Raw genomic sequence first — 26,049 nt, forward strand, 5'->3', positions numbered from 1 at the left:
GACTTGCCCATCGTGTCACCCCCCTTCCTCGGGCGCCGCCCGCCTATCACACCACTGCGCCCCAGTGACCGAGAGCGTAACGATGGCGTTCTGAGCGCGTTATCCGGGAGCGCCGCTGCTCAAATCGCGGTCCTCAACCTGCGTGTCGTAGGCACCAGTGTCTCCAGCTGCGGGGCGCCTCCCGCGTCACTTCTCCCAGCGCTGCTCCATCCACCCAAGGGCCCGGGCGGCCGCAGGACACAAGCAATCCGCCGCAGGGGCACTCATACAAGCTCTGGCAAGCCAAGAAGAACCACGCTGGTAGGCGATCCCCAACACCGTCCCCAGTAGGCACTGCAGACCCTCATGCAGCTCCCTCGCTAAGCAGCTCCTCCTATGCACCTTTTCCCCCAACGGCCAACTGTGGACCCCTGCGCTCAGCGCACCAGCGTCCGTGCCCCGCGACCGGACCAGCGCCCAGCCGTCACACCGCCATCAAATCAGCCCCGCGGTATTGCAAAGCGTCTCAATCCAGCAGCGAGCCCCGCATGCCTCCCAGGGGCTGCCCCCGCCGCAGGGAAACACCCGGTGCAGCCCGCCGCGCGTCCCAGTTCTTGTCGGGACCGCGATCACCCGGAGCAGCAGGGTAGGTCTACATTACAGGTTTACTCAAGCCGAACCTTGTTATAAGCTTATCCAACAATGAGGAAGAGTTAGCGTAAAAGCCTGCTGGAAGGAACTGAACAAAGACAGAAACATCTGCTGGATTTTCCAATAATATTTCGTCTTCTGCTGGGCTGTCGATATTTGTAATAGGACGTGATGAGGTGAGTATGAAAGGCCAGGCGAGCTCAGCTGTGAATTCGGATAACACACCCTTTTGTAGGTCTCTGTCCACTTCAAACACCGCATTAAGTAAGTGGCTGGAGTTTTCTGTAACTGCTGTCCGCTTCCTGAAGAGATTCTCGTGCAGTCCCCAAGGATGCGGCCGTCGGCACCGCGACCGCTGCGCAGGGCTAGCACTCCGCAGCCGCCTACCGCCGTCGTGCGTCTCGCCCCCGATACCGCTACTGAAGTCGGTCCCAGGGGGTCACCGCTGCTGGCACCCTCCGCTCCACAGCCTCCTTCGCTGCAATCAGGCCGCCATATCGAGCCGCCGCCCAGACCTCAGTAATCAGAGCCTCCCGCTCTCCGCCGTGCCAGGGGGCTTCACTACACCCCCCCGCGGTGGTACTCCAACGTGGCGGCCCCCCGCCGCAGCTGCGATCGCAGTTTAGGAGCCGCACTTCCAGCACTCCGGCACCTCCAGTTTGCGGCGCCGCACGCAGAGCGACGTCACCGGACCTGCTCCGCACCCAAGATCGGGGATCGGGGGCCTCCTCGTCTCCGCTTGCCAGTGCTGCTCATCAGGCGCCCGGCACTCCCCGCTCCTGCAAGGCTCGCCCCGTCTCAACTCCGCGCTGTTCGCCACTCGTGGCAGGTCAGTTACGTTCATTAAACACGGTGTGGGCAGGATAAATGCAGGATAAAAGCCTCTGTGTGCCGGAGCCTGAGGCTCAAGCCGCCATTCTCGTCGCGAGCCAAGCTCCGCCCCCGAGTTTTCTGAAGAGTTCTTATCACGCACACCCCAGGAAAGGGAGAGGAGGAGGGGCGAGGGAGGGGACGGGAGCAAAGGCAACACGGACAACTGCTCGCGCTTGGAGCAGATTATAACAAAACATTCAGTTAAACATTACCCAATAGTGGTAAATGCACCCCACACGCAGACGCATGGAATAGTAAAAAAAGTGCTACGAGTAAATATTAAAGCCGCCGTCTCATACCGCCAGTAAAACATACAATCCTGGTGGGCGTGGCCTAAAGCGGACAGGGTGGCAACCAGGAGGGACTGAAAACCCTCCAGTGCAATCAAGGAAGCATGTTCAGCATAATTAGTGACGGAAACCGACACACGCCAATGACAATTGCAGGTGGAGCTCAGACACGACTTCTGGAACCGTATTGATTCCAAGAAGCCCTCGCATGGCGAGTGCAGCGCATGCGCTGCTAACGCCAGGCGACACCCAAAAAACTGATAAAAGGAACTGGCAGAGGCCAGTGAGTTGGACAACTCACCTGACACTGGCCTAGCCTCTCCTCATACCATGGCTATGGATGAGGGAGCCACTCTTCCAATGGTGGTGCATGGGGCGACTGAATTCCTGGACCTTATGCTACCCTCCATGACAGGCAAGACAAATGTCTTGACGGAGGTGCTTCAGCCAGGAGTCTCCTCTTCCAAGCTCCTAGTCCCCTTCAATGAAGCCCTTCCAGACGTCCTACTCTGGGTCTGGTCCAAGCCCTACACAGAGGCTCCTGTGAATAGGGCAATTGCCTGTCTCCTTCGCCCTTCCTCCTGGGGACACCATTATCCTTACCCAGCAACCCACCCCGGAAAGCTTTGTGGTCTGAGTCTCCTCATCCAGAATTAATAACGGCGCATTTACTACTACTCCACCGGATAAAGGATCCAAGTGCCTAGATAATTTTGACGATTTTGGAAAAGGGGGTGGTGATGGACAGAGTTTCTGAATGATGCAGAATACTCTTACCAAGTCAAGAGATCATGGTTTTAATCCATCACCGTTTTTTAGCTCACTGCACCATCCCAGCTCAGAACCTGGCTACATGCAAATTAGTCTGTTCCTGTCCCAGTGCATGATGGGAACAGGGCAAACCAAACTACCAAGCCAATTCTTATACTGGGAAGGAAACAAGCTTCCGGGGACCGGTTTCTGGCATCACAGACTTCGTCGGCCCGGCTTGCTTGAATCCTGATGGTGCAATGAGCAAGGGACTCACGTCTGAGTATACCCTCCCACACTAAGTGTGGATAAAATCGATTTTGGAAAAGGGGGTGGTGATGGACAGAGTTTCTGAATAATGCAGAATACTCTTACCAAGTCAAGAGATCATGGTTTTAATCCATCACCGTTTTTTAGCTCACTGCACCATCCCAGCTCAGAACCTGGCTACATGCAAATTAGTCTGTTCCTGTCCCAGTGCATGATGGGAACAGGGCAAACCAAACTACCAAGCCAATTCTTATACTGGGAAGGAAACAAGCTTCCGGGGACCGGTTTCTGGCATCACAGCCTTCGTCGGCCCGGCTTGCTTGAATCCTGATGGTGCAATGAGCAAGGGACTCACGTCTGAGTATACCCTCCCACACTAAGTGTGGATAAAATCGATTTTGGAAAAGGGGGTGGTGATGAACAGAGTTTCTGAATGATGCAGAATACTCTTACCAAGTCAAGAGATCATGGTTTTAATCCATCACCGTTTTTTAGCTCACTGCACCATCCCAGCTCAGAACCTGGCTACATGCAAATTAGTCTGTTCCTGTCCCAGTGCATGATGGGAACAGGGCAAACCAAACTACCAAGCCAATTCTTATACTGGGAAGGAAACAAGCTTCCGGGGACCGGTTTCTGGCATCACAGCCTTCGTCGGCCTGGCTTGCTTGAATCCTGATGGTGCAATGAGCAAGGGACTCACGTCTGAGTATACCCTCCCACACTAAGTGTGGATAAAATCGATTTTGGAAAAGGGGGTGGTGATGGACAGAGTTTCTGAATGATGCAGAATACTCTTACCAAGTCAAGAGATCATGGTTTTAATCCATCACCGTTTTTTAGCTCACTGCACCATCCCAGCTCAGAACCTGGCTACATGCAAATTAGTCTGTTCCTGTCCCAGTGCATGATGGGAACAGGGAAAACCAAACTACCAAGCCAATTCTTATACTGGGAAGGAAACAAGCTTCCGGGGACCGGTTTCTGGCATCACAGCCTTCGTCGGCCCGGCTTGCTTGAATCCTGATGGTGCAATGAGCAAGGGACTCACGTCTGAGTATACCCTCCCACACTAAGTGTGGATAAAATCGATTTTGGAAAAGGGGGTGGTGATGGACAGAGTTTCTGAATGATGCAGAATACTTATAATTTTGACGAGCATTTTTTCTTCCTCCAGCCTAGCACTGCCTGTTGGGTTGTTATTCCCATAAGATATGGGTCTTGGTTGCGCAAGTGCTGCCTATGATCTTGGAGGAGGCCCGAGCCATACTTACCCAGGCTATTGCTGAGATGCAGCAAAGTTCACCATAAGGTGTGGGCTGAACATAACCGACTTGCTGGGCTGAGAGATTTCATCGTTGGTGGCCTTGCTGTGCCAGGCTTGGCTGAGAATGACTAGTCTTTCAGGGGATGTTCGTCTTCCCTCATTGGCATGCCCTTTAATGGCTCTTGCCTCTTTGGAGAGAAGGTTGATTCAGTGTTGTAGCCCTTTAAGGACTGCAGAGTTATGACCAGTTCCTTGGACTTGTCAATGGCCTCTCTCCAACCCTCATCTGCCTTCTGCCCCTTTTGTGGCCACGGAAGAGGTCTCCAGCCGCTCCAATACCCTCCCAGTCACCATGGTCCAACGGGCTTCTAAGCATTTTTGTGGTCGAGGGCGCGGATCTCATAGACCGTGTGGGACAGGTGGCCAGAGTTCGGGTCAGTCTACCGTTACCCTGACAGCCACTTCTTCCAAGCCTCTTAAGTTTGCCCCAGTGGTAGATGGTAGGGAACAGTGTTCTCCACCCAGGCTGCACAATACAGTCTGTTGAGAACATGCAAAGTACGCATGACAGTTTGGCCGGTCAAGCTGTCATGCGCACTTAAGGTGCAGCTGTCGGTCTTCCTTCCTCGATGTCGGGGGATCCCGGCCGCACTAACAACCTGGCTGCACTGCAACTGCAATACTAAAAATAAAATGATAATAAAATTCTGTTATCATTTTATTTTTCATTCGCACTGCTTTAAAGCAGTGGGGCAACGCTCCTCCACCTTAGCAGAGGAGCCACCCCTGGTTTGCCCTCTGACCATCATGGGCATCCAGTGGGAGACAGGATACACTACCACCTGCTCCACTGGTAGACTGTGGCATCAACATCAGACGGCTGGGTCCTACAAATCATCTAAAGATGCTACTCCCTCCCCTTTGTAACTACTCCACGACCCATCCACCCACTTACATCTGTCTGACGGAGGACCAGCTCTCCTTGCCCCGTCAAGAAGTGCAGACTCTCTAGGCCAAGGGAGCCATAGAGAGGGTGCCTGCATCAGAAGTAGGTTGTGTTTGTTATTCCTGCTACTTTCTGGTCCCAAAAAAAGGACGAAGGACTTCGTCCTGTCCTAGACCTGCACCTTCTCAACTTCTTCTTGAAAAAGGAGAAGTTCAAGATGCCTAAGCTGGCCAAAGTTCTGTCTGCTCCAGACTTGGGAGGCTGGATGGTTGTGTTGTACTTGCAGGATGCATATTTTCACATCCCCGTTCTGCCTGCCCACAGGCATTACCTGTGGTTCACGGTGGACCAACAGCAATTTCAGTTTGCCTTGCTCACTTTCGATCTTGCCAATGCCCCTCAGGTGTTCACGAAAGTGATGGCGGTGATTGCAGCTCATCTGCCAAGATCAGGTGTTCCAATCTTCCCCTACTTCAACAATTGCATGTTGAAGGCGGTGTGTTGTACTGGCTGCTGGCAACCAACCCAAGCAAAGTAAATCAAGTACACATCAAAAAGCATACTCATTAAGGAGAAATAAATAAAAATAGCAGATACAATTTAGCTTTACTAAAGTATTAATATTGATACATAATAAGCAATGATAGTTGTACATTGGCAGAATTGTTATATGTATTTATAATGCAACACTGATATGATAATAGAGCATGAAGGAAACAAATGGGATCACTCACAATGCAGTGGGTCAATGCACATTAGTCATTTTGTAATCATGAGTAGCACAGGAAAGTCTAGCCTCCCAACCTCTGGTGCTCAAGTCAATAGCAAAATAGTTGCTTGTGTGGTTGACATAAGGAACAGGTCACAATGCAGTAAACCAAAAGCACAAGATTACTTCTGTAGCACTAGAGAATGTAATCTATCAACTAACCATGTTAGACGGTACAGTGCTAGCACAGTGATGGTGAAACATACAGTCTGGAATCAATAGCAATGCAGTTAATCAAAGGTACAGTAATAATAAAGTGATATGTCAAGATAGAGCAGTTAAATCAGGCCCTTTCCCCCCCTTGGAACTTAACTTTGCACAGCAATGGGAAGTCTGCTCCAACCTCTCTAACACTCTCCCTGGGAATGGCACAACTGGGGAGGCCACAGATGGCAGCTCTGCACGACTCCACTGAAGGATCTGCACCCCACGCTTTTTATACATTAAAAGTGGCTTACACAAAATGATGTTCTTCCTCGTACCTGTTGCTGTTGTGGCGTTATCAGTGTTTTTTGCTCACATTGGCTTCTTCTTACTCATACCAGAAGGATCATGCACCTTCCCTTCCCTGGTACCAATCAATTAATATTCCAGGGCCTCCAGCTAGTCCCTGGCACGACTGAGGTCAGTTCAACCTCGCAGGTATTTCTGGCTCAGCCTGGTACCATAAACACATCGCCTTTGCAGATAGTTGCGTCTATGGAATGTGGAAAACAGGCATCACAAGAACGCCTCGGCATGGTACCATAAACAGAACATTTTGGCAGCACATCTAATTATGTCTTGTAGAAAATATACAAAATGTTCAGCCTCCATCTTGGATTTCGGTGAGTCTGAATCTGAGGCTGTTGGGTCTCACGGCCTCCTGCATTCTGCTTGTTATTCATGCCTGTTGGCATATGTGGGCTCTGCAGTGGGACCTGAAGGCCCAGTCTGCGCAGCATCGGGGGAATATCTCCGACATAGTCCAGATCTTGGAGGGGACTGCAAAAGATCAGCAGTGGGGGCTAACAAACCGTGATCGGGGCAGTGGCAGGCCCTCCGCCCCCTTCTCCAACCAAAGCTGACTGTAGTGACGGATGCGTCACTCTTGGGATGGTGTGGCCATCTGGGAGAGGTAGAGATCAGAGGACTCTGGTCTCTAGCAGAGTCCAAGCTTCACATCACCCTGTTGGAGCTTTGGGCGATTCATTTGGCATTGAAAGCCTTTGTTCCTTTGATTAGTGGAAGGCTGGGGCAGTTGTTTACTGACAACACCACCGCCATGTGATACTGCAATAAACAGTGCAGTGTAGGTTTGTGGACCCTCTGTCACGAGGCCCTGCATCTCTGGACATGGTTGGCCTTGTGGTTCACCACTTGGCGGATTCTCTGAATGCTAGAGCGGACAAACTAATCTGAAGATGGCTAGCCGATCACAAATGGCATCCGGGGTGGTGCAGGGTCTCTTTCAGCAGTGGGGAGAGCCATGGTTAAATTTGTTCGGCACCGTAGAGAGTGTGCATTGTCAACAGTTTTGCATGCTGGAGTTTCCAAGGCGACTCTTGCTCGGAAACGCTTTTCATCTCTAGTGGAGCTCCGGCTTCCTCTACACCTTTCAGGCCAATATCACCCAGAGTTCTCGGGAAGATCAGGAACAACGGGTCCAAGTAATCCTTGTGGCTCTGGATTGGGAGAGCCTGGTATCCCGAGCTGTTGAGCATGACCATCGGTCCTCCAGACAGGCTGCCTCTTCGAGAGGATCTTGAGTCGCAGGAACAGGGGAGGGTCCTGCACCCGAACCTGATCACCCTCCACTTTCATGCGTGGAGATTGAGGGTTAACAATTAACGGTTTTCGACCTTCCTCCTGAAGTGTGTAAAGTTATTCTGGCAGCCAGGCGTCCCTTCACCAAGTCAATATACTTCTGCCTTTGGGATACATTTGTGTCGTATGCTTCCTATAGTGTTGACCCCCTTTCTGGACTCTGGGGAGGATGATGAGGAGTCCGAAAAGGATGACAGATTTCGCACTGCCAGGAGCCCTTCGGAATTGCTTATTAAATATCAGGGGGATGACCAGGATGAAAATCCTTTCCCGGAGTCTGTAGCTCCAGCTCCTGACACGATACCTACAGCACAGATGCCTTTAGCTCTGCTAAACAATCTGAAATACATGTTGGACGATTATTGTCGCTGTTTTCCTCCATCTGAATCGGCAGCGTCCATTCCATCGACACCTATGCCTCAAGCTTCTGACTCTTCTTTAAGGTCTCCCAGACCACCTTCTCCAGTACCGTCTCATCATTCCCATGATGCTAACACCACTGACGATGATAGCGAAGAAGGAGAAGTGAACGATGGATCTCTTCTTACGGAGTGGGCTGACTACCAGATTCAAACTCCGGCCCCTTCAACTCCAGCTCCCATTGACTCTCCTCCAGTCAATATCGGAGGCTTTCATCTCGTTATGGAAAGGGCAACACAAAGGTTCCTTCTACCGATGGAAACAAAGAAGGATGAGTGCTTCCTCTACGATTTTAAGGATCAGCCAAGGAACGGATACGGACCATTCCCATTATTGATTTCATGTGGAAGGAAGGATTGAAGGTCATGACAGCGCCTGCTTCTATTCCTGCGGTCTTGCCTCGACTAGACAAAAAATATAAGGCACCAGATAACTCACCTGCATGCCTCATAGGCCAGCCGAAAGCTGACTCTCTTATTGCCCAAGCGGCACAAAGACGAGCTAGAAACTCCTCCTCTCCAATCACAGCTCCTCCTGATAGGGATGGCAGACGACTGGATGCTATTGGGAAGAAGGTTTCCACCATGGCAGCGATGACCTTCCGTGCTGCTAATCCACTCGCCATATTAGGGCGATACGACAAGCAGATGTGGTCGGACATCTCTCCCTACATCAACATGTTGCCGGAACCATCAAAGTCTGAGGCCTTAAAGATCTTACATGAAGGGGAGCGTATCTCTGCTGAGATAATAGATTTGGCCGTGGATGTCGCATCCACAGGATTTAGGCAGCTAGCGGGTGCCGCAGTACTGCGAAGGCAAGGCTGGCTGAAATCGACATCTTTTCGCCAGGAGGTTCAGGCAGAGATTAATGACATGCCGTTTGATGGAGAATCACTATTTGGCGAGCATGTCGGAGAGGCCCTTCAGGCCATTAAAAAAGACACAGAGACAGCAAGATCTCTCAGTACTCTTCAATTTCGCAAGCCGCCCTTTCGGGGTGCTAAAGGACGTGGATCCTTTTCTAATAGAGGAGGCTACAACCAACAAAGGTCATACCAGTCCTTTCAAGGCAATCAGCGATATCAGTCCCAAAGACAGCAGTCATACGGACAGCGAAATACCTCCTATTCGCAAAATAAAAGAAAGCCCTCCTACCGTGGACGGGATTCAGCTAAAAAGCAATGAGAACCGCCACCACTTCTACTGCCTTCCCCTTTAAAAGTTGGAGGAAGAATCTCCCAATTTTACTCGAACTGGTCCGCTATCACATCAGACAAGTGGGTCCTGGACATCGTGGCCAGAGGCCATGTTCTAGAGTTCATAAAGATTCCTCCAAACTCGCCTCCCAAGGGCCCACCTCCTGCTCATCTCAAGGAGCTTTTTTTCCCAAATAAATTTGATGATTCGAAAGGGAGCGATCGAAGGCGTCCCTCAATTACAAAGAGGAACAGGATTTTATTTGAGATTTTTCATAATAATGAAAAAGACGGGAGAATGGCGCCCCATCCTCGATCTTCGCTCCCTCAACAAATACCTGAAGAAATTATCGTTACGGATGTTAACGCTTCAAGAAATCCTTCAGCTCCTCTCGGCGGGGGTTCACATGGCCACCCTCAACCTCCAAGACGCCTATTTCCATGTGCCAATCCTAGCCAGAAGTTAAATAAGTTCCCTCATAGCCTTTTTATAACTCCCAATATGACTTTGTTCTCACCAATTTAAATTCCCAATTCACTCACAATAGTGACAACAAAATATCATTTGTATCATTATTTTATTATTACAATTTCTTTGAATAAATTTCATTTCATTTTTCTTAACGTATGTCATTTTTTTCTTTTTTCTTTTTTTTGAATAGATATCAAACTAACAATAACAATTTATATCCCAGAACATAAACACATACAATAAATACAAATAGTTTCAAATCCGTAATTCCTTTCAAAGATAGAAAACCGTCCCTATATAAGCTACACAAACATACTGCATTTATTCCAACACATTCATACTCTCCCACAAAATCATACAAAGAACAACTGAACATAGGATTAGATTGTATTGTGATGAATAACACCTCTACGCCCAAAGAGATTTTCTATTTAGAGGGCAGGCGGCTCAGTATACGGTCAGTATACGGTCGACGGTTACCTGGTAATTGACCTAGAGAAACAAAAACGTTGGTGTGCGGAGGTGACTAAACGCCTGGACAAAAAAGGAACAGAGAGTGCAACTAAACTACGATATGCCGTCGAAGTAGAGCGAGAGTTGATGGTTAAGAACTTTCAAAGGGAAGTTGGCAACGTATATCTCTTTCTGATTCGTTTGGGAGCAATGTGGACCTCGTCTGATTGGTAACTTGGACCAAAAAGAGAAAAGAGAATAAAACAGTACAATCTTGGAATAGAGTTCTTTCCCGACAGAGGCTTTCGAGGCCGAACACAGTGAAGTGCACCACCGTAAAACGTATGACAACTTTAACAAACACAGACGGATAAACTCTGGAGATATTACTTAACTAGTGATCGAGTCCCTTGATTTCTATGGTACGGATGAAAGTGACTACTGTATAGGTCCTGATGAAGGTGGTCTAATTTGCATTTCTACACCACCGAAACGCGCGTCGACCGTATACTGACCGTATACTGAGCCGCCTGCCCTCTAAATAGAAAATCTCTTTGGTCGTAGAGGTGTTATTCATCACAATACAATCTAATCCTATGTTCAGTTGTTCTTTGTATGATTTTGTGGGAGAGTATGAATGTGTTGGAATAAATGCAGTATGTTTGTGTAGCTTTTTTAACCTTATATAGGGACGGTTTTCTATCTTTGAAAGGAATTACGGATTTGAAACTATTTGTATTTATTGTATGTGTTTATGTTCTGGGATATAAATTGTTATTGTTAGTTTGATATCTATTTAGAAAAAAGAAAAAAATGACATACGTTAAGAGAAATGAAATTTATTCAAAGAAATTGTAATAATAAAATAATGATACAAATGATATTTTGTTGTCACTATTGTGAGTGAATTGGGAATTTAAATTGGTGAGAACAAAGTCATATTGGGAGTTATAAAAAGGCTATGAGGGAACTTATTTAACTCTTTGCTACCTTTTCCCCTCTTTTCCCTAGCCTGAGAATTATTATATAGAGGGGGTCCCCTAATTTTTGCAATACCAATCCTAGCCAGACACAGAAAATTCTTGCGGTTCAGAGTGGCTGGCAGGGACTTTCAGTTCAAAGTCGTTCCTTTCGGACTACGTTCAGCACCCCGTGTATTTTCCAAGGTTCTGGCACCAGTGGCCACACACCTTCGTCTGGAAGGGATTCAAATCTTTCCATACCTGGACGACTGCCTTATCAAGGCGAATTCTTTTCCACCCGCAAGCGCACGCATTCAAAGATGTCTGTCACTTTTCCAATCTCTAGGTCTCTCCATCAACCTTGACAAGTCTCATCTTGTTCCATCACAAAGAAAGACCTTCTTGGGAGCCACGTTAGACACTCCGCTTGCCCAGGCATTTGTCTCAAACGAAAGACAACAAAAAAATCTGCAAGCTAGCTCGCCTTTTACAATCAAAAAGGTGCGTTTCAGTCTGGCTGTTCAAGTCTTTTTTAGGGATGATCTCTTCCTGCATCCCTTTGATACCCAACTGCCGTCTCAGAATGAGGCCCCTGCAAGAGAAGCTCAACCACCAATGGTTGCAGATTTCGGGGTCGTTCGACGACATCATTCGCATCACTCCTCGGATGCGAGAAGCCTTACTCTGGTGGACTCTAAGAAAGAACGTGAAAAAAGAGTGTGCATTCCTGGTAGAAGTTCCAAATTTCACCATCACCACAGATGTATCCCTCAAGGGATGGGGGGCACACCTTCAAGGGATGACGGTCAACGGCAAGTGGAACGTCCAGCAAAGGACGTGGCATATCAACCTTCTAGAATTACGAGCCATCTTTTTAGCCCTAAAATCCTTTCGAATCATCATCCTGGGAGCTTCAGTACTAATTCGGACAGACAACACTACAAGTATGCACTCTTCGAACAAACAAGGAGGAACAAAGTCTGCCCTACTCTCTCTTCTAGCCCAAGAAATCTCGGACTGGGCGATACGACACAATCATCAGCCTATCAGCGATCCATGTTCCAGGAGTCTCCAATGTCCTAGCGGATTCCCTCAGCAGATCGACAGTATCCAATCACGAGTGGGAGTTACATCAACCAACATTGAATCGGGTCTTTCAGGAGTGGGGTCGTCCCGACCTGGACCTGTTTGCGACCAATCAGAACCGCAAATGTCCATTCTTTACAAGTTGGCTTCCCTACAAGGGGTCACGCGGGAATGCGTTTTCGATGAATTGGTCGCAGATATATGCGTACGCCTTTCCTCCGATACCGTTGGTTTCCAGAGTTCTCCGGAAGATGAAGAGAGAACCTTGTCTCCTAATTCTCATCGCTCCCAGATGGCCTCGCCAGTTCTGGTTTACCGAACTTCTCCTTCTTTCAGAATGCGTTCCCATTCAGTTTCGACCAATACCGAACCTCCTATCCATCCAGAACGGACAGATCTGCCACCCGGACCCTGCCTCTCTGAGATTAGCAGCCTGGCACCTGAACACCTTGAATTCGCACATCTGAACATTCCTACGGATTGTAAGGAAGTGTTAGCCAACACTGGAGCACCTGCCACTGTTAAAACGTACAGGCTTAAATGGAAGAGGCTTTGCATATGGTGTAAATCTGCCAATATTCATCCAATTCATGCAAAACCGGAACAGATTTTACCGTTCTTTTTACACTTGGCAAGATCAGGCCTGTCCCATTCTACTCTGAAAGTATTTTTGGCAGCTATTTCAAGGTTTTGGCAAAACGGTTCCAATTCTCTCTATTCAGCTAGGATCATTCAGCAGTTCTTCAAAGGATTGTTTCAGATGTTTCCTCCTATCCGGTGCCCACCTCCATCCTGGCATCTTAATGTGGTGCTTGCACAACTCATGTGGCACCCCTTTGAGCCTATCCATAAAGTGGATTTGAAATTTCTATCATGGAAAGTGTCTCTGCTATTGGCTTTAACATCAGCTAGGAGAGTCGGTGACATTCAAGCTTTTACTGTTACTCCACCTTTTCTCCAATTCACCTCGAACTCAGTAGTACTACGCACTAACCCCAGTTTTCTGCCTAAAGTACCTTCTGACTTCCATCTCAACTAGCCTATCAGTTTAAAAACTTTCTTTCCTAATCCTCAATCACATGCGGAAAGAACTTTGCATTCCCTTGACATTAGAAGATGTCTCAAGTTCTATTTACAATGGACTTCTACAATCCGTAAATCTAACCAGCTATTTGTGGCCTACGGAAGGATGCAGCAGGGACATTCAGTATCCAAGCAGACTATAGCTTGTTGGATTTCTGCCGCAATTTGCCTCTGCCATCAGCAAGCAGGAAGACCATTGCAAACAACTCCGAGAGCACATTCTACAAGAGCAATCTCCTCTTCTACTGCTCTCTTTACGGGTGTGCCTCTTCATCAAATTTGCAGAGATGCAACTTGGTCCAGCAGACACTCTTTTACCAAGCACTACTGTTTGGAAGCTGCCAGTGATGCAGATACGTCCGTGGGACAAGCGGTTCTCCGTAATCTTTTTAAATAGGGTGAACCTCTGTTCTTCCCTCCACCTCTGTACTGTTTCTCAGACGCATTTCAGACATGATTATTATATATCATAGCATTGCCCTGTATATACATATATACATGTATTTATGCATAGTATAGCATTCTAGGTATGTTATTGCATAATGTCTTTTGTACATATGTTTATGTTACAAATAGCGTCTTACGAGCATTATTGGCGTACTGCTTTCTACTCTGATTCAGGCATGTGAATCTATGAAAGATACCCCAATACTGGAGAAGAACAATAGTTACTTTCCAGTAATCTGTGGTTCTCCAGTATTGGTATCTCTCATAGATTCACATGCAGCCCTCCCACCTCCCCTCAGAGGCTGGTTTGTGCTCTTATCACTTGATTCACTCTTTTTTTTTTTTTTTTAATTATTTTTATTGCAGGAATCAGTAAATCGTTACATGATCGGCCAACATTATATCCCAGACCAAAGCATTGAAACACAACCCTCCATCCCCCTCCGGATGTTGCTTACACAGCCATTCAGCCCACAACCCTGGGGTCGGGCGGCGAAATTCGATGGGGGCTCCGGAGGATGTCGGGGTTGGCCCGGAAGATCCATTGTCCTTCATCTGCTTTTCTAAACAAGCCTATAACTCCAAAAGAACCCCCACCCTCAAAACACCCCAATCCCAGGAAAATCCCTCCCCCCCCCCCCCGCCATCAGCGCGCGGCATCCACCGCAACCGGATCTTCTAGAGGACCCATAGGGAAAACAATAAAGCTGGGAAGTGCAACCATCTAATGGGACTCGGGGCGCGCCGCTTCCTCACGTTCGGCGTCGCCGGGGGCGCAATAATCCCTAAGGGCCTGCACTAGCATCTCCCACTCCAGCGCTGTCTCCTCGGCCTTCTCGTTACGCTGCCTCCAAGCTAGCTGGTATCTAAGCGTGCTCTCCCCTGCTGCCCACTTCAAAAATTCGCTGTGCCACCGGCTCCCCGTCGGGCCGGCCCGTGCCTTCCAGTTCCTGGTCACCTCCCGTTTAGCAAGGAGCAGCCCCAAATCAATGAATTTACTAGATATTTTATTCTTGGGGGTATGAGGGAACCAGTGCAGGAGACCCACCGCCGCATCCAACGAAAGGGATCGCCCCGTCGTCTCCTCCAGGGTCTTCCCCACTTCCTCCCAATAGGCCGACAGTCCCGGGCAGGCCCACAGCATGTGGAGAAGGTCCGCCTCCTGGGCCGGGCACCTGGGGCACTCCGCCGATGCCGTAGCAAAATATCGCCTGATTTTCACCGGGGTCAAATATGCTCTATGGAGCACATAATAATGGACTAATTGAAAGCGGGATCACTTGATTCACTCTTGTGCGAGAAAATCTGAAGCCTCAGCCTCTGAGGAGAACATTCTGGAGGGTGCTGTTGCCTGATTGGCTACAGTTTGGACTGTATATAATGACTTGGACAAGTCATATATGTGGAAGTATTTTTCCTTGTAGTTTATGGCTACTTTACTTCCTGGTTCTAGGTTAACAATGTTATGGTTATTATGTGCATAATTATTGCTTTTTTATGTACTGTGGGACTCCCACTCTGACGACGGTGAATGATTCAGGCATGTGAATCTATGAAAGATACCCATACTGGAGAACCACAGATTACAGGTAAGTAACTATTGTTCTTATTGCTGCCAACCTGTGGTCAAACAATAATATGACATCATGTTTTTACTATTAAAAGCCAGTCTGTAGTTCTTAGACTTAGTAGAGCTCAACCCTCTGTGACAATATGGAAAACAGGATGTACCCCACTCCCATCAAGGAGCTGTAAACGAAGGCTGAATCAAAAGGACATGCAGGTTTGAGGTTAGATTTCAACTGTAATCCACTAAAAAGATTTACTGCATTTTAGAAGATCTATTTTATTTGACACAAAATACCAAGATGATTAAACTTTGGGATCCATTAAAAAAATCTATTTAGCTGTATATAGGTGGCTATATAAAACCAGATCCGATTCTCTGCCATTTGTTCTGTGGTCATTGAGAGTGACCTGTTTGGTGGTTCCACTCTTTTCATTTGATTTAGGGCTAGCTGTTTCAGTTCTTTTCCTTTTCTGGGGTGCTCCCTTTTGATCAGGGATTGTGATTCCCTCGTTGAGGTTTCAGAGCATCAGCCTTTCTTCTTCAAACATTGAGGATAAATATATCGTTCTTTAATTACCCCCCACAGTTTTGTGTACTAAATGGAAAAATGCATCTTCCCTACTATGGAAGGGAGCCACTTGTTTGCCATCAGACAAAGTCAGTGGTAGTTTTGTTTCAACATGGTCAAATGATGTAGGGATAGCTGGGCTTGTAATTATTGATAAGTGCCTGCTGTGGTGGTTGGGCACTATTAGGTGATTCTGACACTTCCATATAGGATTAAGTGTATTGCATATCAGCATTCTACAGAATACTACATTCCCTGCTTACCTTAGCCTATTGAATTGTTTTGGACTTGCTTTTCTTTGTAAATATATTTGAAGCATCATTGTAGAATTATCCTTGTTGTATAATCTTCTGGGTGATTGCTTTGTTTTCTGCATTGAGCCTCAATCAGTCCTCTTAATTTTCAGGGGAGGATAGGCAAGATTTCTGTTATTAGTTTGTTTGGTATTGATTATCCTAATGGAGCTTTCACCAGAGAACAATTTACACTTCCATATCAGTGTTTTGGTTTTCAAATCAAATCAAATTAGTCTTTATTTGATATTTTCAATCATAAAAGACACAAGTACAATACATACAAGATCATAAAACAACAATCAATATTTTTAAAAGATGATATAGTCATAGCAGATTGAGATTCCTAAAAATATCATTGCATTTTTTTTCTCCAATAAAACATACAGTACTATAGAATAGGATTTGAAAATAGTAATAAAATAGTGAGTAAGATTAATATCCTTGCTTTAAAAAATTAATTTAAAAATATAAAACACAATAAGAGAAAACTGTTTATCCAAGAAATGCAGTAAATAGAGATCATACCGCACCAAATAAATAAACAGGTTCATTAATGCAGGGTAACGACTGCAGTAGCATCCATACCTTTCCTTCTAAGGGCCCATGACCAGCTCAAAAATTTCGCCATAGCTATAGCTACATCTTCACGTGTGTCTGTTTTCAAAATACGCAGTGCAGCTTGACATGATCTTGTGCCAAGATTTAAACAGATCGGCTTGAGCCATTTATGACGAGGACCCTTATATGCTGGGCACACAAACAATACATGTGTTATAGACTCATCCATAATTAAACACATGGGGCATTTGGTGTCTAAGACTTCATGCCACTTAGCCGTAAAAGATTTTATGGGAAGGGTACCCACTCTAAATTGGTGGTATAATTTCCTGTCGTCAGGTCGCACAATAAAATCCCAGTATGCCTCAGGCTTATATTCATGCTTTTATTCATGGAAGATGCCTGTCAGGGATGTTCTGCTCGTCAATGACATGGATTTATTACAGACCATGTCCCTATAGAGTGCTTTAAAATCATTTTTTGTTGGGAAAAGATTCCCTACTGGGTCCTCCCATAGATGGCTAAGCCCCATATCAGATAAGGTGCCCTTAATCTTTTGTAGCCATTTAATTTGGAAAGACAGGTCTGTTTCTCTGATATGCTTAACTGCATTGGCATATGGTGCTAACTCTGGGGTTGTCCATATCCGTCTCCAATAAGCAAGGGGTCTAAACCCCGCTGCCTCCTCAAATGGAGTGCAACCCAGATCTAATAATAGGGGTTTAAGAGGAGTCGATTGAGGGAGACCAGTCAATGATCTCAAGAACTTATTCTGGGCAAGAACTAGGGGACCTAGATTTTCAAAACCCCAGAGCTCTGTACGTAAATTATCGATGCCCTGATTTTCCCTTTATAGATTGTCAGTGCTGGCCCTACTTGTTTTTGGGTAGGATAACTGGTGTTCTTTTAGTAGGGCACCTGCTAATTGATTATGCCTGAGGACCAATAAATCTATCTGGGGTTCCCAGTTCATCCTCTTGCCCATTGTAATGCCCAGGTACGTAAAGGTATCAATTTGCTCCAGGGATGCATTATTCATTTCCACCCTGCCTTTCACTATTTTATGTTTGTGCAGCACCATGAACTTGGTCTTATCAACGTTAACTGCTAGCTCATGATTGTTGCAAAAAACAGTGAATATATTGAGTGCGCGTTGCAGACCAAATTGAGTTTTAGACAAGATTAAGGTATCGTCTGCAAACATTAGCAGTGGAACCTTCATACCAGCAAGAGTGGGGGCATCGGTTTGCTAGGTAGTGTAATATAAAACAACCTTGTTTATAAACAGAGCGAAGAGGGTGGGGGCGAGAACACACCCCTACCGTAAACCCTTGTTTACTGGGAAACGATCTGTTAATTCACCCTGTTGTCCCCACCGTACCTGGGCATAATTAGACTCATGAAGTTTAATGATGAAGCATAGCAACTCTGGAGGAATCCCTGCTTCCTTTAGTGTATCCCATAACTTGTATCGGGGCACCAGATCAAAAGCTGATTTTAGATCAATAAATGCAGCAAATAGAGTCCCCCCGGCTAGGATCACAGTATTCCAATAAATCATCATGAATCTAAAAACTTGGTCGATGGTACTGACATGAGGACGGAAACCCGCTTGAAAGGTGGATAGAATGTCGTGATCATCAATCCAAGTATTTACCCTACTTAACACAAGTCTGGTCACAATCTTTTGTAAAGCGTCTATTAGGCTTATAGGCCTATAGTTGCATGTCCCCTTTTTTGTAAATCTGAATTATTTCGGCCTGCGCCAGGATTCTGGAATAGAAGCACCTCTAGCTAGGGCGTTAGATATAGTATGGATGTATTTGATCCAGTTCTTCCTGTCGTCATATTTAAATATATCGGCCGGGATACAATCCGGACCGGGGGCCCTGCCTGCTGGGACACCGCTAAAACTCTTTCAATCTCCCCTATGTCAAAGCTTAGGACGGTATCAAATGTTAGTTGGGGGTGGTGTATAGGTCTACCTGTGGTGGAAGCTAATTGGGCCTGGTGGTGCAGGACCCACTCTTCTGGTGACACATCATTCACTGGTACAGGCCCTATATCTCCACTATCCCATTTAACTGTTTGCCAGAATCGCCGCCAGTTGTTCCCATTACTTGCATATAACAGATCCTTCCATCTGTTTTCATCAAAGTTTTGCTTTGCCCTATATTGTGTTTTCTTATATTCAGACCTTGCTTTCCTGACCTCCTGTGGTACTCCCAACCTAATAGCTTGGGAGAGGTGCCTAAATACAGACCTGCATGCCCCATCATACCATTTTGCTGATTTTTGGATGATCTGCTTGGTAGATCTGTTAGTTTTAGTGAAAAAAGCTTTCAGCTTAACAAAGAGGTCGTCATAGACCTTCAAAAAGGCAGGGAGAGAGTCCTCGTGCATATCTAGAGTGGCAAGAGCTATTAGCGTGTCCTCAAGGGTTAGCTTGATCAGATCTAGAGTGCTTTCATCTTGTGAGGCCACTGCCCATTTTAGCCGACGACAGTCTTGGGACATAATTACATCAGCCATCGTTATTTCAGTTCTTGCCCTCGCCATATATTGGCCCTTTATCTCTAGAGTTAGCAATAGCGGATCGTGATCGCTCTCCGTTCTACTTAGAATCTTCATGTCCTGAACTCTCGGCCATAGTTCTAGATTAATAAAGAAGTAGTCGATCTTACTACTTCTTATCCCATTGTTAAGTGTGTGTGCCTTCACTATCTGACATCGACCTCCCATTGACGGCCCTGAGGCCCTTCTCCAGAGATAAACTTTTTAGCTGGAGCGCCGCCTCTGTCCATTTAGTAATTGGGGGCAATGTTAAAAGTGGTATCCCCCCAAGTCAGGCCCTCATCACTACTAAGACAGCCGCCTTCGGGGCCAAGGGGCTCAAATGTGCAGTTAAAATCACCTGCAATTATCAGGTGATTTACCCCTTTCAAAAATCAATGAATGTGTCCAGTTTGGAAACAGTTGGAGATGCTTTCCCACCCACTATCCCTCTCGCATACACATTTATCAATATGAGGTCTGGCTCGTGTTCATAACAGATTCTAATAGCTAGAATGTTGGGACTGTCAATCATTATCTCTTCCACCTGATAGCCTATCTGCTGTCTAACCTAGATAATCAATCCCCCACAGGGTCTCCCTTTGTGTCCTGCGGTAGCCAATTTACCAAAGACCAGGTAACCGGGACGAAAAATCATGCTCAGTGACCAAGTCTCCTGAAAAGCGATAATGTCATAGTTCTCAATGAAACATGACCAATCAGAAGACATTTTTTTTTTTAAACATATTTTATTGCATTTCTTATTTACCTTTGCATCATTACAATGTACATCTCTGATATGTCCAGTTTAGTACACATTATTCCTGTGCATCCTTCCTCCACAGTCCAGTTACATACAACATCTTAATACGGCTGATGCATTGTCTAATAGTGAACTAAAAGAAGGTGTACATTTGTTACGAGCATATTTCTACAATATTAATACTAACTACCCAAAACTCCCCTACCAATCAGAAGACATAATCCTGGATTGTAGGCCGGCAATATTCCACGATATTAGTGTTCGTGTGGAAGAAGCCGTACTACCTCCCAAGACTAGGGGTGACGGGATCTCTGTATTCTCAGGATGGTTGGAATTTAATATCTGTGGGCTCATATCAATCACGGGGGAGAGAATGAGCTGATTATCGGTGTTCTCTGCCTGAGATGAAACGGCTGGTTGTAGTCAATCGCATGCATCTAGATCAACCAAGGGAGCAAATCTATTGACGAGGTCTATATCTAGGGATCTATGTATGGTTCTTGGAGGTGCCCAGGATTGTGTTGCTACACTAAATGTATCCCTCCCTATTGAAGGGTTGTGGTAAGATCTGTAAAAGAATCCTAAAGGCAAGACAAAGATTTTATCAGAGTGGTTCCCTAGATTGCTACTACCCAAGTGATCCAAGAGAAATCTAACAACATACTCATTGTTAAAGTTCACAACTACACAGCTACACAGTCACCCCTCCCTTCCTTTTTGGATGGTCCTATCCATGCACATCGTCTAGCCATGATCATCTGGTTGTGGATATCTCCATCCCAGATCCCAACGCCCTTCAATTGTGTATTAAACCAATGCATGGCTTTAGTCAGTAATTGTTCGGTGGATTCAATCTGTCCTTCTCGCAATGCTGGGACGTTCTTCAGGACCACAACCAATGAAGCAGCTGCAGGGGTAAGATGTAGGGACAGGGAGCCATCAAGAGCTATACTGTGTTCCGGTTTCCCTCCCTTCGTCAAGAGTCCTGGGCAATGTGACCTTGGTACAGATTTGGTCTGATTTACTATAGCACAGTTAATGTTGGTGATGGCCGGTTGCACGGTATCGACTCCCGCCGCTGCACATGATCGTTCCTCCCCTGGGGGGCTCATGATCGATTGAGCGAATTCACTCGACATGTTCCCTGGCACATCAATGTTTTCGATCAAAGGGGCCGTCACAACATCCGAGTTGGTAGATACGGTGACGGATTTCCTGTGGGGTAAAGGTCTAGATACTGGTAATTTAGAGGGTTTAGATTTAGCTAGCGCAGTATTACTCGATTTGTTAGGTATAGGCACAGATGGCGATTTAGTATGAACAAGTAGACCCTCCAGAGCACAAAAATTAGACTTAGCCTGAGATTCAAACGTGTTTAATCTTTCCTCAATCATGCTCAGTCTGTCAATGATGGAATGAAAAGATGTTAGGAGTAGATTCTCCAGTTTCTTCCACATGGCTTCATTAGCTACGGGGGGGAAATCGCCTACTCCATCTAAATCCAAAGCTCCAGTGGTAACAGGGACACTATCTACTGGTGTAGAAGGTGGTAGTGAGACAGCTCCTCCATTTTTAGTTGTTCTTGGAATTTTTTCGATTTTTGGTCTCTGTTGACCCCCTCCCCTTTTCCTTTTTGTTGTGGCTTCTGGGACAACCTCAAGGATTTTATTTTGGGGCGCAGACCTTGTAGATATTCGTTGAAGTGGGCTACTTACTGCACACTCTTGCACAGGCACAGCAGGTGCTTCCATTATGATGGGTACTTCCATTGGCCCACTTACAGACTGAATAGTGTCGCTCGCCTTATCAGAAATATCAATGGCTGTAGCGGGGCAATTATCGGGTGTACGAGCAGAGGCCAAGCCTCCCAAAGATGATCTTTTGGACATGAGGGGTTCAAGCGATAGACGGCGTTCCGTGATTGCTATCTCGTGCTTGAGTAGAGAGCTTGCTCTAATTAAGAATTGATCCAGTGTCCCCACCACACTTCCACTCGGTAGCGCGCTTCTCCCCTTCCCCTCACGCTTGTTCATCTTGTGATGCAGGTAAAGTCAGTTCAAGCTTCCTAATTGATAACAGGCTTTGGCAAAGACGAATACCGAGTTAATGGAAAAACTGACCTTGCGTAGGTGGGGCCCTCAGAGGGGGTCTCCTCCGGTCACTGACGGGCTCAGACGGGCCCACCCTTGGCGCGCATCCCGCGAAGCAGGTGCCGCAAGGGGTGATGTAGGCTTTCCCCAGCACAGGTGCGGCGCTTTAGAGGCAACTTGCAGTTCCCACCAGAGTTCAAGCAACCTCCTCCAACCTCCTCCAACACAGCAAAGTGGCTCCCCAACAGGTCTTTAGGGAGACTCTGGGGGGGGCTCAACCTGTTCGCCTGCCTGCTGTTTGCTCACACTGGCCCCCCCTGCAGTCTGTCAACGAAACGCCCACCTGCTCTGCTCTGTGCCCCCTGGCTCCTGGTCCTGCTCCTCGCTCCTAGCTCGTCCCACGTGATCAAGGCAGCAAGCAGTTGTGACGATGGGCCTCATACGCACTAATACTTATTGCCACTTTGTCTGTATGTCGTTATCTTTTGCCACTGCCACTGCCTCTGCTTATGCTTGTTTTCGTGTTGCCACAGTTCAACAATGACACATTTCAGCGGTGGGTTGTGATTTCAGTCAGTTCTCTTTCTCTCCTTGACTATTAAGTGAGGATTGCCCTTATTCCAGCCTGCGGTTGGGTACACTGGTGGTGCACGCCACTCTCTGCCTGCTGGTCTCCCCTGCGGGCAGCACTGTGGTCTATTCTGCGACTGGGCCCCGCTATGTGTCTCCCTAGCGGCCTCACGCAGTGCTCTGCAATCGGCGCGCACCTACCACTCTTCCCGTCGCTCTGGTCACCGGCGTGCTGCCAGGCTCCCCTCTGCGGCGTCTTCGGTTATCCTTTGGTCTCCGGCCTTGATTGTGCCGGTCTCTCGGAGCGCCGCCCGCTTCCCTTGCGGCGTTGCCCTCTCCTTCTGCCGCTCATTGCGGCGATGCCCAAACTCTACTTCGGCTCAGCTGGCATTCCTGCATGCACTCGTCCTCCTTCTCTAGGTATCACCGTCTTCAGGGCACATTGAGATCTTAATCGAGAATAAGACAATGGGACCTGTAGAAGTTTCGTTAGAGTTGAGGCTGTCACATAATAATAGTGATTCATGCATCCGTGGGTAAGAAGAGCCTGTCGCTTAACCCGCTGGTGTCCGCTGGATACAGTTAAATCGGCAGCATAGCGGCACGGCGTTATCCGATGAGAGCGCAGCTGAAGTGTTGGTTTTCAAGTTCCATTACTTATTTAATGTCACAGTGGGCCAGTGAAATATTTGCTGTCTTGGAGAACCTTCTATGCTGCCTTTCCTCAGGATTAGCATTCTGTTGAAACATTCCTTGGATGATGATCTTCCTTTAGCTGTCAATGAGTCATACATGAAGTTCTTCAGATTACTTCTGAATTAGCAGTATTTTCCACCTCCTTGTAAATTTGTAACATTGATCTGCAAATATATTTTAAATTTATAGTACTGGTATTTTGGTGTATCATATTTTTTTTAATAAGGCTAATAGTACATGGAAATAAAAGTATTGTTTGCACCTTAAGGGCCCTGTTGGTATAGATAATTTATTTCATATGTTTTAGAACTCCAATTTTGCTGTAGTGATGCAATGAACATAAAAACCAAGTAAGAACTTATAATGTTAGCAGTGACAACTGAAGGGAGTGGATCTAGTATCAACAATAGAGTCTTTGAGGTGGGGTGGTCGCAGTGTATGGGAGGATATGAAAGCCCTACTACTTGTTTGTAAGGTGGGATGTTAAAAGGTACCTCATGTGTGCTCTTAAAAAGAAGGGAAGGAAGCCACCAGACACATGTTGTCAGGGTAAAAGTTCCAGAAGCAAATATGAGCTTGTTTCATTGCTTCAATTTGACTTTTCAGGCATACTTGATTTGCTACTAATTGAGTGAGAGCCATCTTAAATAAAGTTTTATGTTTGGGTAGGAAGTTTATACTCTTATTGGTGATGCAGTAGTTGGACACTTTCATATAGGTTCAATGGTGATGATGAGTATAGATTTATACAGCGCGACAGATATTGAGAGGAGTGTCCCTGCACTACTAATCATGGGTGAGAAGTTAAGTCTGAGCAAAAAGGCGTTTCAGACCTTTTCTTAAAAATCTGTTCAGATGCTACAAAGCGACGGTCAAGGGGAAGATTATTCCAGGCAGAGGGCCCTTGAAAGTAAAAAGAGTGGCTACCTTTCCTGGAGCGATTGATCCATGGCACAATGGTCAAGGCCATGTTAGAAGGGCGGCGATCCCTGGTGGGGGGGGTCTAAAAATGAAGTCTTGTTGATGGATATTAACCCCCAAGTTCTTAACCACCTCCGATTGAGGGAGCAAGGAGGCGCACTCTAAGCCCAGCAAGTAGACCAATCAAAAGGAAGTTCAGGCCAAAGAGGAGTTGTTCTGCCTTATCTTTATTACACATAAGCTGATTCTGAGGCATCCAGGAGAAAATTGCAGCCAAACATTGCTTAATGAGGTCAGGCTGTGTAAGTCATCAGTGACCTGAAAAGAAGGGGACCTAATCTCCATTAATTTTTCATCTTCAGAGCGAAGAACCGCTTTGAGAGAGGTGAGAGGCAGGAGGCGACTTGGGAAGTCTAGCAGAATATGTTCACATCTTGACAACTGATTGTGATGTCATCAGTAAGCACAAAAGTTTGATTCTTTTGAGAAAATGGAGCTGCTGGTGGGCTTTCTTGTTTGGCTTTTGGCGTGTGACACTATGCCTGGCAGAAGATTGGCAAGACTGGCCTTGAAGATTTACTGATTTAATATTTTACACTTTAACTACATTAACAGTTTAATAAAGAAGATGATGAAATTGTTTACACCTATGTTTAGCCACAAGTTCTGGCTTTTACTGGCGATTACTTCTTTCACCTCAGAAATTACATCAAAGTGACTTTGGGGTTGAAAAGTGGCTGGTGCCAGTTTAAGTAAGAATAGTGATTTGACTGTTTGTTTATAATAGAGTTCCATAACTCCATGGAAGTAGCATGGTATGAACTAAACACGATCAAACACATTTAGAATTTTGCTACAAAGGTCCTTCAAAATAGCAGGTAATCAAAACTATTTCTTTAAATCAGAAACACCACTTAAGGATAAAGTATCGCAAGTGTTTGTTTTTGACAATTCTGATGAAGATTTGTGTTGACAGTTATCAACAAATGTAAGCACTGATATAATTTATGTAGATTAAATATTGATTATTAACTGCTGATTCGTCATATTTACTTATGTTATCCATTAATAGCATGAGTGCTTATCATCGCCAGAAAGTGAAGGAGGAGAAGAAAAAGAGTTTGGAACAACGACGCCTCCGACTTCAAAATCTTTTGCAAGAGGAAAGGGATTTGCTTGAATCTGAACTAAAGGAACTAAAACAGAACAAAGAGACCTATTTGGATACTATCCGAGAGCGGACAAATGAACTGAAATCTGCTCGAGAAGCAAGGAGAAAGCAGGTAATGTTTTCAATGCTGTCTCAGAAATCTAAAGTTATGCTGTAGTTGGTAAAATTGGGATACAGTTTGCATCACATAACTAGTGGGTATTTGATCAGTTACTTCCATGCATATGGAAATAACTGCTCATTAAGCAGAAATGCTGATCATCTAATATTAATATATATATATATATATATATATATATAACGCTCCAAAGTCCCACAAAGTGAACAAAGGACCAGCACTCCGGTTAGATTTTTAATCCCAATTCGGATTTATTGGTGCAAACAGACGCGTTTCAGCCGTAGCTTTCGTCAGTGTCGGCTCGCGTTCAAAACGGAAATTGATTTTTATCTTATTCTATAAACATAAATGAGGGACCAGTTCTATGTGACTTTGGTCGCCATCTTTGAACATGCAAAATTACATTTCATTCATGATATATGTTCTTTGTAATCAAATTAAACTCACAATTCA

General features: G+C 46.0%; 1 protein-coding gene across 2 annotated transcripts in view; it reads left to right on the top strand.

Moving 5' to 3' along the window:
- The window catches only part of TCHP (trichoplein keratin filament binding), a 413,518-nt gene that overhangs the window by 71,429 nt on the left and 316,040 nt on the right, over positions 1 to 26,049 (top strand). For both annotated transcript variants that reach the window (XM_085633293.1, XM_085633294.1), the window contains exon 3: positions 25,380 to 25,590. In XM_085633293.1, the coding sequence (XP_085489419.1) occupies positions 25,380 to 25,590 (211 nt within the window). The remainder of the gene's footprint in view (positions 1 to 25,379; positions 25,591 to 26,049) is intronic.

The sequence above is a fragment of the Triturus cristatus genome, chromosome 11 (genome assembly GCF_964204655.1).
Source record: "Triturus cristatus chromosome 11, aTriCri1.1, whole genome shotgun sequence".
NCBI classification, from domain to species: Eukaryota; Metazoa; Chordata; class Amphibia; order Caudata; family Salamandridae; genus Triturus; species Triturus cristatus.